This window comes from Atractosteus spatula, chromosome 1 (genome assembly GCF_055471065.1).
Source record: "Atractosteus spatula isolate fAtrSpa1 chromosome 1, fAtrSpa1.hap1, whole genome shotgun sequence".
Lineage (NCBI taxonomy): Eukaryota > Metazoa > Chordata > Actinopteri > Semionotiformes > Lepisosteidae > Atractosteus > Atractosteus spatula.
Genome location: NC_142706.1, coordinates 12,207,627 through 12,219,852, shown reverse-complemented (window position 1 = coordinate 12,219,852; position 12,226 = coordinate 12,207,627). Strand labels below are relative to the sequence as shown.

Here is a 12,226-nt window from a genome sequence, read left to right as displayed (position 1 = left end):
GATTGTGGGAATATAGAACAAACGGCCCTGTTATTTCATAGAAACAGGGTCCCCAGGACCCTTCAAGAAATGTCTGGACAAATCCATCAGATCACCAAACTACTAGCCAAGTGAATTGGTAAAATAGCCTCCTCCTCTTTGAAACTCTTTTTATGTTCTGTGCTGTTGTAAAACCTGTGAACAGGAAGACTAAGGGCACCGATGATATCAGTCAGAAGTCACGAGCTTTTCTCTTTAGGTAAATATAAGATCTGATTTATTTTAGGAGTTGGTGGGAAGTAGCAGATGAAATAAAAAACTACTGATATTTATAAGGTGTTTACAATTTAGACAAATTCAGAATTCTACATGAAAGCTAAATTTAAAATAAATACACTAAATGAAGGGCAGTGTAAAAAAAGCCATCCCCAGTAAACAAGTTACATAAAAATTCCACATGGAAGGATGTTAGGAACAAGAAGAGGCACCAACAGTCCCATCATGCCCCTCCTGTCATTACCAGCCTATCAATCTGTTTCCTGAGAGACCCTGCTGAGGCTGCATCCACAGTGTTGTTAAGTAATTTGTTCTGTTCTCTCTCAGCTCTGTGTGGATGGAGCAGAATCCAATCTTCAGCCTCAGATCTTTTTCACTTAAATTTCCCCGTACGTCTCTGGGTTCTGGTGTGAGTCCAAACCAGACACTGAGGTTAACTTTGTCAGTCCAGTGTAGGATTTTGATGACCTCAATCAAGACCTTCATCTAAAATGAAGTGACAATCTTGGCCCTACCTGGTCTCAGTAAGTAACAGAGGGCTTACCGTAAATCGCTTCTCTAACAGTTCTACGAAGTAAAAACCATATACCGGCCAGGATTAGAAAATTTAATCAGCATTGAAATCTAATCAAAGGTAATTATTAGAAAGAAACAAAAGTGCAGACCTGCTGCATAACATAACATAACCTGCTTACATTTTTAAACCATAACAAGAAATAATCTTGTACACACTTCCTGAGAAGTGATCAAAATCGACATCTTCCTCTGATTATAATCACTTGATGCAATTTAAGTTAGCTGCCTTTCAATTTGAAGAAAATAAGTGAATGTATAGGAGATTGCTCAGTTAAGCTGTTATTAACAAAACTGCCAGAACAGCAAGATGTCTCAAGCCCCATCTCTCTTGGGTACAACTTACTAAACTATTTGGTTGACGTTTTTATCTCAGGCAACTTATTTTTACACTCATTTTTACAGGTGGGTATTTTCACTGGATTCGTCTAGTTCGTTGGATGAAGTACTTTGGAAACTACAGTAAGTGGCAGTGCATTCAATATCAAGAACAGGATAAAGAACACTCCTTTATCCTCAGGGTTGTGAGAGTATGGAAGAAGCTACCTAGCTATTTTGTTGAAGCAGATACCCTGTCTTCTTTCAAGAAATAGCTAAATGAGCTCCTTTGATCAATTAGTTACTAATTGCGAATGGCCTCCTCTCATTCCTAACCTTTCATGTGTTATTATGACTGCTATGGTTATTGCCATCCAAGTGGGCAAAACTTTAAAGCTGCAAAACATTGCCTACTGTGTGACTGGGTGCAGTACATGATCATTTTGTTTTGATAAGGTATTTAACTAAAGTCCTTTTTTTTGTATGTGGACAATAAAGATTCTGTTTTGTGTTCAAACCCAAAACAAAATTTCCACCTTACCCTCACCCCGCCTGCTCTTCATAACTTTCGGTTAATTCCCCAACAGGCTGAGATGGGGAACTCTATGTCTGCTGCCTTCTGCTATGTACTGTAATCATTGGTGTGGCTGGGCTAAGTCAGACCTAGTTAATGTATGTCTTATCTGTGCAACCATTCACACTGACCATAAAAGTACCATTACTTTTTATCATTCATTTATTGGGCTGATGCTTCTATCCAAAGCAACTTACATTTACAGTGTGTAGACCAGCAAGCATTTCACTGAAGCAAACTCAGGAAAGAACTCCACTCAAAATTAGGATACCAACACCCAGCCTAGGAGGTGAGCTGACAGGTTTTCAGCTGCAAGGCCAGAGCCCTGACCACTGGTCACTCCAGTCTGCAGAGCACTTTACATTACATAATAAAATGTCAAACATGTACGCCTTAAATAAGAAACACTGACCCCCATGAACACTGCTTGTGAAAATTAAAATCAGTTGTAAAAATGAAAACAGTGATACTTAATGGGCATCACCAGTGAAACTAAGACTAGGCGATTCATGGAATTTAGTATTATTCTCTACTGGGGCATCAGCTGACAAGCAGAAAGGCGGTGTCACAGAACAAGCAGCTCTCCTTCAATGTCTGTGAATGATGACAGACTGACTGACACATGGGCATGTGCAGTCTACTGTGCTGTCCTCAGCTACTGTAACAGGCCTCCGAAACCTCCTCTGGCACTCACTGCCTGGTCGTCTGACACGCTCAGAGTCGACGCTAGCCCCCTTTCCAACTGACCTCTCTCCCCAGTTTAACCTCTGAACTCAGAGGGCGCCCCTCCCACCCCAGCTGTCTCCCCGTCCTGAGGCTGTCTACCTCTGCCTCCCCCATTTTGTTGTGCTATTGATCTGTTGGCAGCAATGGGCTGGATAATTAGCCAGGAATTAGGGTTTCTATTACAGCCAGGAGACTGCCCCGGCTGATTTATCACCTGAATAATTTACTGTGATTGAAAGGAAATTAAAATGAACTCTGGTTGACAACTGTGCACTTTTTATGGGCTCCTGTGAAGTCAAAAGCCAAATTAATAGGCTGCTGTTGCTTAATAGTCTTCTGAGAATAAAGCTGAGGCAGGTTGCTGAGGAGAGAGAGTGAGAGAGGCAAAAAGAAGGAGATGGAGAGACAGAGAGAGGTTTGCTGATACATCGCTGCTAACCTTTTTCTTTCAAAATGAACTTAAGTCTGAAAATTGAAAAGTAAGAGAACAGACCTGAGAGATGAGTTGAGACTTTTGTCTGAGCAATAAGGGTCTGTAATTTAATACACATGTGAATACAATGGATATTTTTACAAATCAGTGTGAGTAGTGTCCTTGTTGTTACCGTTGGTATTAAAAACATCCAATTATTTTAAAAAATCCCCTTTCTCTCATTTAATAAAAAATGGGTGGTAAATTTTTACTATATACTTTTTTCAAATTTCAACTGCTTGCCTTTAAACACATTCTTTGCTGTTTAAATAGCAGAAGGTTTACAGTATGTTGGCGTCTAAGTAAAATCAAAGTTCAACTTTCAAAGTTGAACCCTGTTTGCTTAGCCAGAAAAATGATTTTACCTTTGCCCATGCATTACAGTTTAATAGCAGCTCCTAAATCTATTTATTCTGACTAGGTACACGAAGCACGCAGTTGACTGAAATTACTGGCACGTTTCATTTACAGCACAATCTGCAGGACCCGAAGTATTGGACACTACAGGACCTACAGAAGGTATCATAGTGGAAATGATGATGGGTCATCATTTATCACCAGAATAATTTAAATAACCTCTCAGGATCCATACAGTGTGAGTGTTTCATCCCTGTTCTCTTAAACCATCAAGCACCGTGTCCCTTGTCTAGCTTAAGCATTCCTGTGATCTGACTGGAAAGATCTTAATAAAAACAAGAGCAAGTCTAATTACTGCAAGTACAGGCCCAGAACAAACCAATGAACATGGCAAAACTTTTAGGCACTGTAAAGGGATTCAATGCAGAAGAAATCTGAAACTACTAGAAAGGCCTCCTTTTGTGATAACAGAAGTGCTTTACAAGTACAATCATAATACCCACTGGTTGTCCTTCATCCTCAGTTAAAAGCACGACACCATTGGGGTGTCACAGAAGGTCAATAATAGCTCAAACACTGTGCTCAGGGTCAGGAGTCAGGGCACTAGGGCTCCGTTTCAACACTATCTCTATGCCAATGCAGCTGTTTTCAAGCACGTCCACTTCTATCTGACCTGTGGTGAATACCCCACTTGAGTCACGTCAGGGAGGGGATGGTGCTCGACAAGATTATGCAACTGATGAGACGCACATGTATCCATAGATCCTTCAAAACATGAAAAAACACACAAGTGAAAACGCACAAAAGTGTGGAACAAACAGGGTGTAGGCCAGGATATTTGCATGATGAGGATCTCTGACATGGTAGTGATACACCTTCCACCTTGATGTCTGACTCCTCTACACTTCAGCAGGGCAGCAAAGCTGGGCACTGAATTGCCTGTGGAAAACCAGGCTGCTGCGAGAAGTGGTAATGTTGACCAGCAGGGGGCACTCTTTCCTTTGCACCAGAGTTTGTAGAGCAGTTCCTGAGTGTGGTGACGAGGGCCAAAATGGAACGAGAGGTGTGCCAGTGTGTGAAGAAGATGACAAAGGTCCCAACTGCTTGTGGTTATTTAAGAACTCTAGAACTTGGCATGTGTTGCTTTTCCAAAAAGCTTACTGCAAGTGTTTCTTGCTAAAACCACTGCACTACTTAGAAAGTATGTACCATCAAGTAAAGACAAACAGTCCCAAAACTCTCTTGCTGTTCTTCTATCACTTTAAACTGTGGAACTCCGCAGTGTCGAGTACAACTCACAGAAATTGCTATAATGCGTCGCGGAAGTAATAGATGCATTTGATTTTTCCAGGGTAGATATTGTTTGCATTATTAGGCAAATTGAGAGGTTTCAGTCAGAAATACTGAAAGAAATGTTTGAAATTTTCCTAATTTCCAAGGGTATGCTTGCTTGTCATCATCTTGAAATCACCTGTGCTTCACTGATCAATTGCTGTTCCACAGCAATGCTCTCCACTGTCCTGTGACTATCTACTGAGAAGGCAAGGAACTGCTGCAAACTTTAGTGCCCCAAGCATCCCCACCTCAATCACCTTAAGTTTTGTCCTCCTAGGATCCTGTTCTAAAACGTGACATGTCTTGGGAGATGGATCACAAAATTCAAAAGGCAAAAGAAAAGAAGAGGCTGTGTCACGACCATCGACAACAGTACAGAAACAACCCAGGTGAAGACTCAAATTTCTTTAAAGGGCAATCTTTATGTCTGATGAAAGGTATGGGTATAGCTGAGTAAAGACTGAGCAATGTGCCAGTCGTAGCTTGCAATAAGCTTCTCAGTTGTTTCCAGACAGCATTTAGCATAAATACAGAATCCACAGAATCACAATCATAGGGGCCAGAAGCCTTGAGAATACCAATGTCAAGGAGCCAAAGAAGACGACTCATAAGAGTCACTCAAGTGACATAAGGCTTCAGAACTTCTCTTTGGTGCTTATTAAGCTGTTTCACAGCTGTGTAGTACACAAAGCTCTCCTTCTATTAACAGAACACAGGACACAAGCTGAAAAAAAAAACACTGACATCGCGTCGACATGGAGGAGTCACTAGAAAATGAACGAATGCATTTTCTCATGTTAGTGAAATTACTAATTGAACTACAATTCCCGTCGTGCCACTGCAGAGATGTTACAGCAGGCGGCAATGTGCCACAGAAATGTGCTGTAAAGCCTAATTTAGAGCATTTTCCACTCTTGCAGTTAATGATAAAAGTAAAGAGAAAAGTCTGACACCACAGGTCATGGGGTTATGATTAATGGGCTGAAATGTCTAACAACTCTCAGCATTTCAAGAAAAGTGAATTTTCATTATTCATGATTCATAATTTATCATTTCTAGAAAGTTGTGTTACAAAATATCTGCAGTCCAGTGTCTCTTATAACACTTTAACAGTTTTTAGACATCTGAACATTTCAAATGTGTGTTTGAGACTCAAAAGTGCCTTCCCTGAATGATATTTTATGTTAATACAGTATGTATTAGGATTACACTCTTTCTTGTGATACATATACAGGTTAAAACATTTACAAAATCAAATACTTACAGTGCCCTCCAAAAGTATTGGGTTGGCAAAGTAAAACAGTGATGTTTGCTCTACAGTCAAGCAATACAGTATGTATTTGTGATAATGAGATTAATATGCTTGACAAGTACAATATAACGTCCATTTTATAATTGGATAATTTCACACATACAGTACATTTGATCATATGATAATATAAACATACTTCATGTCCAACCCAGTGAATTTCAAGTGACGTAAAAAAGTATTTGGACATGTTCACTTTAAGTATATTTCAGAGTCAGTATGAAAAGTCAGTATTTAGTTGCATATACCTCTGTGGCAATAACTTTGACTTCTTCCCTGTTTTCTGAGTTTTCTTCCTTCAATTTATTTTCACCAGCACGTAAAATGTATGGCATTACCTTCACCATGTTCCAGAATTTGCTTGGAAAGAAGAGGATGAGCCTGGAGAGTTTGGGAATTTTTTTATGGACAGATGAGAACAATAATGGTAAATATTTAGCTTTGTGTCTCAATTTTCCTGTCCCAATACTTTAAGGTGCCACTATTATATGTTTTAAATTAAATGCATGTTTCAGCAAACCACTTCTCCTGATTATGAACTTAGAAGATTTCTGAATCAATAAAATAAGTAGGTAGTAACCATTTATCAAGGATACCAATAAGAATGCATCACCTTTTAACACTATTTTAATGGAGGATTTGCCCAAAGTAGCCTATAATTGCCTATTTACTGACTTTAGCATCTAAATGAAATACAATTGATCCCATTTACACTCTGTACATCATTAAATACTGCATCTTTATTGCAATGATCATTTTTTTAAATCTTACTAGTTAATAAGAGTGTGACTTCCAAGCTGAAAACTCGGGTGTCACCCGAAGAAGGCTTGACAGCCAAAACGTTGTGTTTCTTTTCTTCTCATTCCATAAACAAACAAACATGTGAAAAAAACTGAAGAAATGGTGTTCAAGCCCTAAAGCAGTTGGTGACCTTTCATACTGTGTGTAGTGATTCACAAGGAAAGTATTACCCCAGGTAATTCATATAAGTATTTAAGAATATACATAGACAACAATCTAAGCAGGGCTGCTCAGGTTGAAAGTGTGTTTTTGTTCCATTGGTCAGCAGCGTTTGAATTTTTTTACAAAGATTAAGAGTGTTTGGAGTTGGACAGAAAATAATGCTCCTCTTTAACCAAGCTGTAATTGAGAGCATTATTAGATATGTTATAACAGTGTGGTTTGTTAATTTATCATTGCTAATTTATTCGGGTGCCCAAACATTTGCACATGCCACATTTACTGTTTTATTTTTTTCAATCTGTTAAGTTTAGCAAATAAAATAGTAACTGTAATATTTGCAGAAACATGTCCAGTTTAAGTTTGTTTCGCGGCAAAGGTTGTGTTAACTTCTTTTCACTTTGGAAATCAACAAAACATGTCATTTGGCCAGGGGTGCCCAAACCTTTGCATACAAATGTATTGTCCAAACAGCAATGAAGGTTATAGGAGTGAAACAGCACTCTCCTTGCAGATATGTTTTGAACAGTCCATGATTAGACAGGTGGAAACAATTCCGTCAGATCCTTTTCATATTCTTAATTCTGAATATCAACTTGTTCCCTCTGGAAAATGTTTCAGGGTTCCCAAATGCAGATCAAATAGTTTAAATACAAATATGAATTTGTTCCCTTATTGATTAAAGCAGTTAAATACAATTAAATGACAAAGGTCAATAAATAAAAAAGGGTAACTGGGTCAGTATAAACCATTTAGCTGTAACAATCTGTGTATGTGAACTATGTCATGGCTTTTTTTAATTAGTTAAGCAGATGCAATAGATGTGACATATAATTTTGTGTGATGTATTCAGATGTACAGGAACAATGTAAGTCCATAAACAAATTCCCCCAGTGGACAAATAAGTTTATCTTATCTTATATTGTATTATATTGTATCCAAACAGCTATTCCAGTATTGTTTCACTGTGAGAACTGTGAGATTGCGATTTAATTGTTTTGAAACCTTTGGAACCTGAACCATTTCCTCAGTCAGAGACAGAGCTGTGCATAGAAAAGAATTAGTAATCACTAGCAGGGGGAGCTAAAGTCACTTCCTTTATTACATCACAGAATGAACACAGAGATCAGCAGAGGGCAGCCAAATGTCACAGAAGGTTTCACAATGAACCTCACTGGAAATGGCCTTTTGATTTTATACGCGATCATCATGATTAACAAACTCCAAGCATCTCATGATTAATAAGGAGGCTTTGAGCTTTAATTTCACCGTGCTTACAGAGTCTGGCATTCGATGAATGTTCTCGCTGAGCTACTGATCCCTGTTATTATTTCTTAACATTCGGCATGCGAGCTCCCTCTTCACACAACACATAAAGGAAGGACTCCACTAGTCCATGTTCACATACAAAGGACCTTGTAACAGATATTGACCGCATTGTAACTTCCATCAGATAGGGCTGAATATGACATGTGGAGAAAGTGTCCAAGCAAATGAAATATCTGCGAGCACAAATCCATCCACTTGTGAAGCTATCCCATTGTGTGGCGCCTGTGGCTCTACTGGAATAGGGAAAGTTTTGCACACACCCTGCAAAATACAGGATGTCAACGACTCAGTGTTACAGAAATGTAACATTGCAGTGGGCTGTACAGAACTATTGTAACGCAACTGGGTCAGATAAACATTCCGAAACCATTTTCATTTTTTCCTGTTTTTTCATTAGTCTTGCACAAATCTTTTATAGAATATCTTCATTCCATTTTCTCATGATTTGCAAAAGAGTGTGCAAAATATCCCTAAATATCCAACATAACATAATCAGTAGCAGATTTCTTGATATTTGATTTCTTGGTATTTCTGTATCAAGAAATACCCGAGGGTGGGAAATAATAGAGATGAGTTTGTTTGAATGTTGCCTTCCTACTTCCTACTTCCTGCACTACCCGAGGTAGAAACAATTGAGTTGGAATGTGGTTTGTTCACAACCCTAAAGTTAAATGTTTCCAACACAGAGAAAAAGTAGAAACAAATTAAGCAGGTCAAAAGAAGCCACCTTTAAAAGCTTTCATTTTGCAAAGCCCACTCAAAGACATTCAAGCATGTGACACCTTCGTTTGGTTAATTACCACAACCACATTCACAACATTGCAGTGCAGTGCAGGTCGCGAAAAAAGACTTCTTTATCGCACCATCAGTGCCAAAATGCCAGGTTTTAAAAAATGTTTTTGCGCCAAAAAACACGGGTGGCCTGGCAACAACGCCGATCTACGACGCTTTGTGGTTGCGGTTTCTTCGGATCGGCAGGTTAGGAGGCCGTGCGAGTTGAGAGAACAGCCCCCCCCGTTGCAAGTGAATGTGAAGGTGTCACAGTGCCGAACCAGGAGAGCAGGAGAGGCCCCAGGTGAAAGAAAGAAGACTACTGGTGAGTGATCTTTCCCTTACCTGCTCTGGCTTGATGGGCTCAGGGGCTGTAAAGATGTCGGGGTAGTGCTGTCTTTCAAACACTCGGTCCAGTACCTCTAACTGCTGCTGGGTGAAGAGGTCTCCTCTCATCTGCTTCCGCAGGAAGTCCCGGCCAGGGTGCGAGTGACCATTGGGTAGGGGAGACTCTTGCATTGCTGCTCGGCCCCGGGAAGAGAAGGGAGAAGAGAGGTGAGATGGAGTCAGGATGCGGCTGGGGGAGATTCCTCCACGCTCCAACCACACATGACTTCTTCACTGTCAGGCGTGATCGGTGACGAAGATGGAAAATGATGGTGTAAGTACGAGCTGGTGGGCAAGTGCCTACAAGTGAAGGAGGCTGGTATAGCAGACTGACCCGAGGATAAAAAGGATTACTGCCTGTAAACATGATCGTTTCTGCAGAAATATTACAATATTGTGGATTTAAACGGACTCACTTCTATCATTTGTGTTCAAAACAAATCACTTAATCATTGACAGACATGACAAAACTGCAAAAACTACATTCAAACCTTGTATTTTTGCATGGAATTCACATTCACAGCAGCAGATACAGCAGTTAGCTCTACAATATTCACATTTCAGTAATCTAGAAATTTAAAATGTCTTTGAAGAGTTTCTAATATTTTAACTACATTTGACATTGTTGTATGTCCATAACATGTACCATGCTATTACATACAAAATGTGAATTCTTTGGAGGATATCTGACTGGCAAAATCTGAATGGCAAAATAGTGTGGTACTGTGGTTATTCCATATTTACACTGGTATTTTTCTTACAATAATATTTTTCTTTGAGCTTTAGTACCAAATTCCACATTTCAAGTCAAATGCAGGTGAATGACAGTTTGAGAACATACAGTATTATAGGTATAAAATCTGTAAAGAGAAAACAGGATATTGATTCTAATCTACTAGCACTTATCCAAGTGTCATTCGAAATACTGACTGCATTATAACACACAGTCTGCCTTATATTTTTATACTCAAAACCACAAACGAGCAGCAAAAAAATATAATCTCTTCAAGTGTTTGTTTTCTTTTAATTTATTATTTCATTATAGGCGTTTGCTATGGTTTCATCAGAGACAACAGAGGAGGAAAAAAAAAAGAGAAAACTCATCTGAAAGTAAAGTTATTCATTGAAGCAAAATGTCCCTGAAAGAACATCACAGTCCTCTGAGTTACAGTTTCACTGTACATCAAGCCCCAGATGACACGGGAGAGAGAGAAAAAAAAAAGATAAATCAAAAGAGATCCAAAAATACTTTTCATTTGGAGAAGATATATATCAGGCCATTTCAGGGGCCCTGATGGAGTCTCAGCAGAGCCTCCATTATCCCACTGCTGCTGGGAGTCTAGAGACAGCCAGCAGTAGATTATATTCGCCTGTGAGATGGTCAGCGATATATATATATATATGATCTCCAACCTCTATTGATTGACCAATTTCACAAGCAAAGACTGGTGAAATGAAGCTGAAATGAACATCATGCTTTAACTCATTGAACCTATCAGCCCTGAGTTAATCCCACTGTCCACTCTCCCTGATAGAATTCAATTGATCAATCATGTAGCGGTGATGGTACCATTTCACTGGCTTATTGCTTCTTCATTTCAAAGCTTGACCTGCTAGATACACTCGGCCCCACTGCGGCGTTCCTGGGATACACAAAGATCAGTGCGCGGCAGCTACAACAGCCTGCCTGTGCACGCATGTGAAATCGATGCCTGTGTGCTCCAGGATAACAGGGCCCTGGTGCTTCTTTAACCCTAATCAATTCCGGTTTCATGGACTTTATCTTATATGTCAGATGGATACCAGATGCAAAAAATGTTAACTTTTTAATGCATAATAATCATTACACTTATATTGTATAGCACTTTTCTGGACACTCCACGTAAAGCGCTTTACAGGTAATGGGGACTCCCCTCCACCACCACCAATGTGCAGCCCCCACCTGGATGATGCGATAGCAGCCAAAGCGTACCAGCACACTCACCACATATCAGAAAGCAGTGGGGAGGAGAGCAGAATTATGAAACCAGTTCATAGATGGGGATTATTCAAGGCCATGATTGGTTAAGGTCAATGGGAAATTGGGTCAGGATGCCAGGGTTACACCCCTACTCTTTTCGAGAAACGTCCTGGAATTGTTAACGACCACAGAGAGTCAGGACCTCGGTTTTATGTCCGAAGGACAGCACCTTTTTACAGTATAGTGTCCCTATACTGGGGCATTAGGACCCACACAGACCACAGGGTGAGCGCCCCCTGCTGGCCCCTCTAATACCTCTTCCAGCAGCAACCTTAGTTTTTCCCAGGAGTCTCCCATCCAGGTACTGACCAGGTTTACACCTGCTGAGCTTCAGGGGGTAGCTAGTTGTGAGCTGCAGGGTGATATGGCTGCTGGCTGACATCAACCTTGCATCCCTTGTTAATTCAGAAAAACATCATGTTCATTTTTAAGCATTTAGAAATCACCACATAACACCATGGGACACTGACTGACTTCATGAAAGTGACCGCGCCGACACTGCCAAGAAAAAGAAAAAATACCAGCATATATTGCTTACACAAAAGCAGCATCATGTCAATCTGAGTCTACTTTTTAAATCCCTGGTACTCTTTCTTTAGCAAAGGTGCCTTGAAAATGTATTCACCACCCTTTCTAAATAATGTTCCATTTTGTTGAATTGCTCGTGATATATACATACCATTTGATTTCTCTTTACAGCTTTTTGCTGACATTTAACTTCTTTTGACCATATAAGTGTTAAGTTGTGATCACTATTAGAACAGTGTATTCATCATTTGTGATTAAAGACAAAGGGACATAATCGAAAGGGTGGTGAATACTTCAGCAATATGCTGTACA

General features: G+C 39.8%; 1 protein-coding gene across 3 annotated transcripts in view; it reads right to left on the bottom strand.

Annotated features, from left to right (window-relative positions):
- The window catches only part of pax5 (paired box 5), an 89,351-nt gene that overhangs the window by 31,868 nt on the left and 45,257 nt on the right, over positions 1-12,226 (bottom strand). For 2 of the 3 annotated variants that reach the window (XM_088912421.1, XM_088912423.1), the window contains exon 6: positions 9,325-9,500. In XM_088912421.1, coding sequence (XP_088768547.1) covers positions 9,325-9,500 — 176 coding nt within the window. Of the gene's footprint in view, positions 1-1,682; positions 1,689-8,157; positions 8,182-9,324; positions 9,501-12,226 lie in introns of all 3 variants that reach the window. The other variant, XM_088912422.1, reaches the window with a different exon arrangement.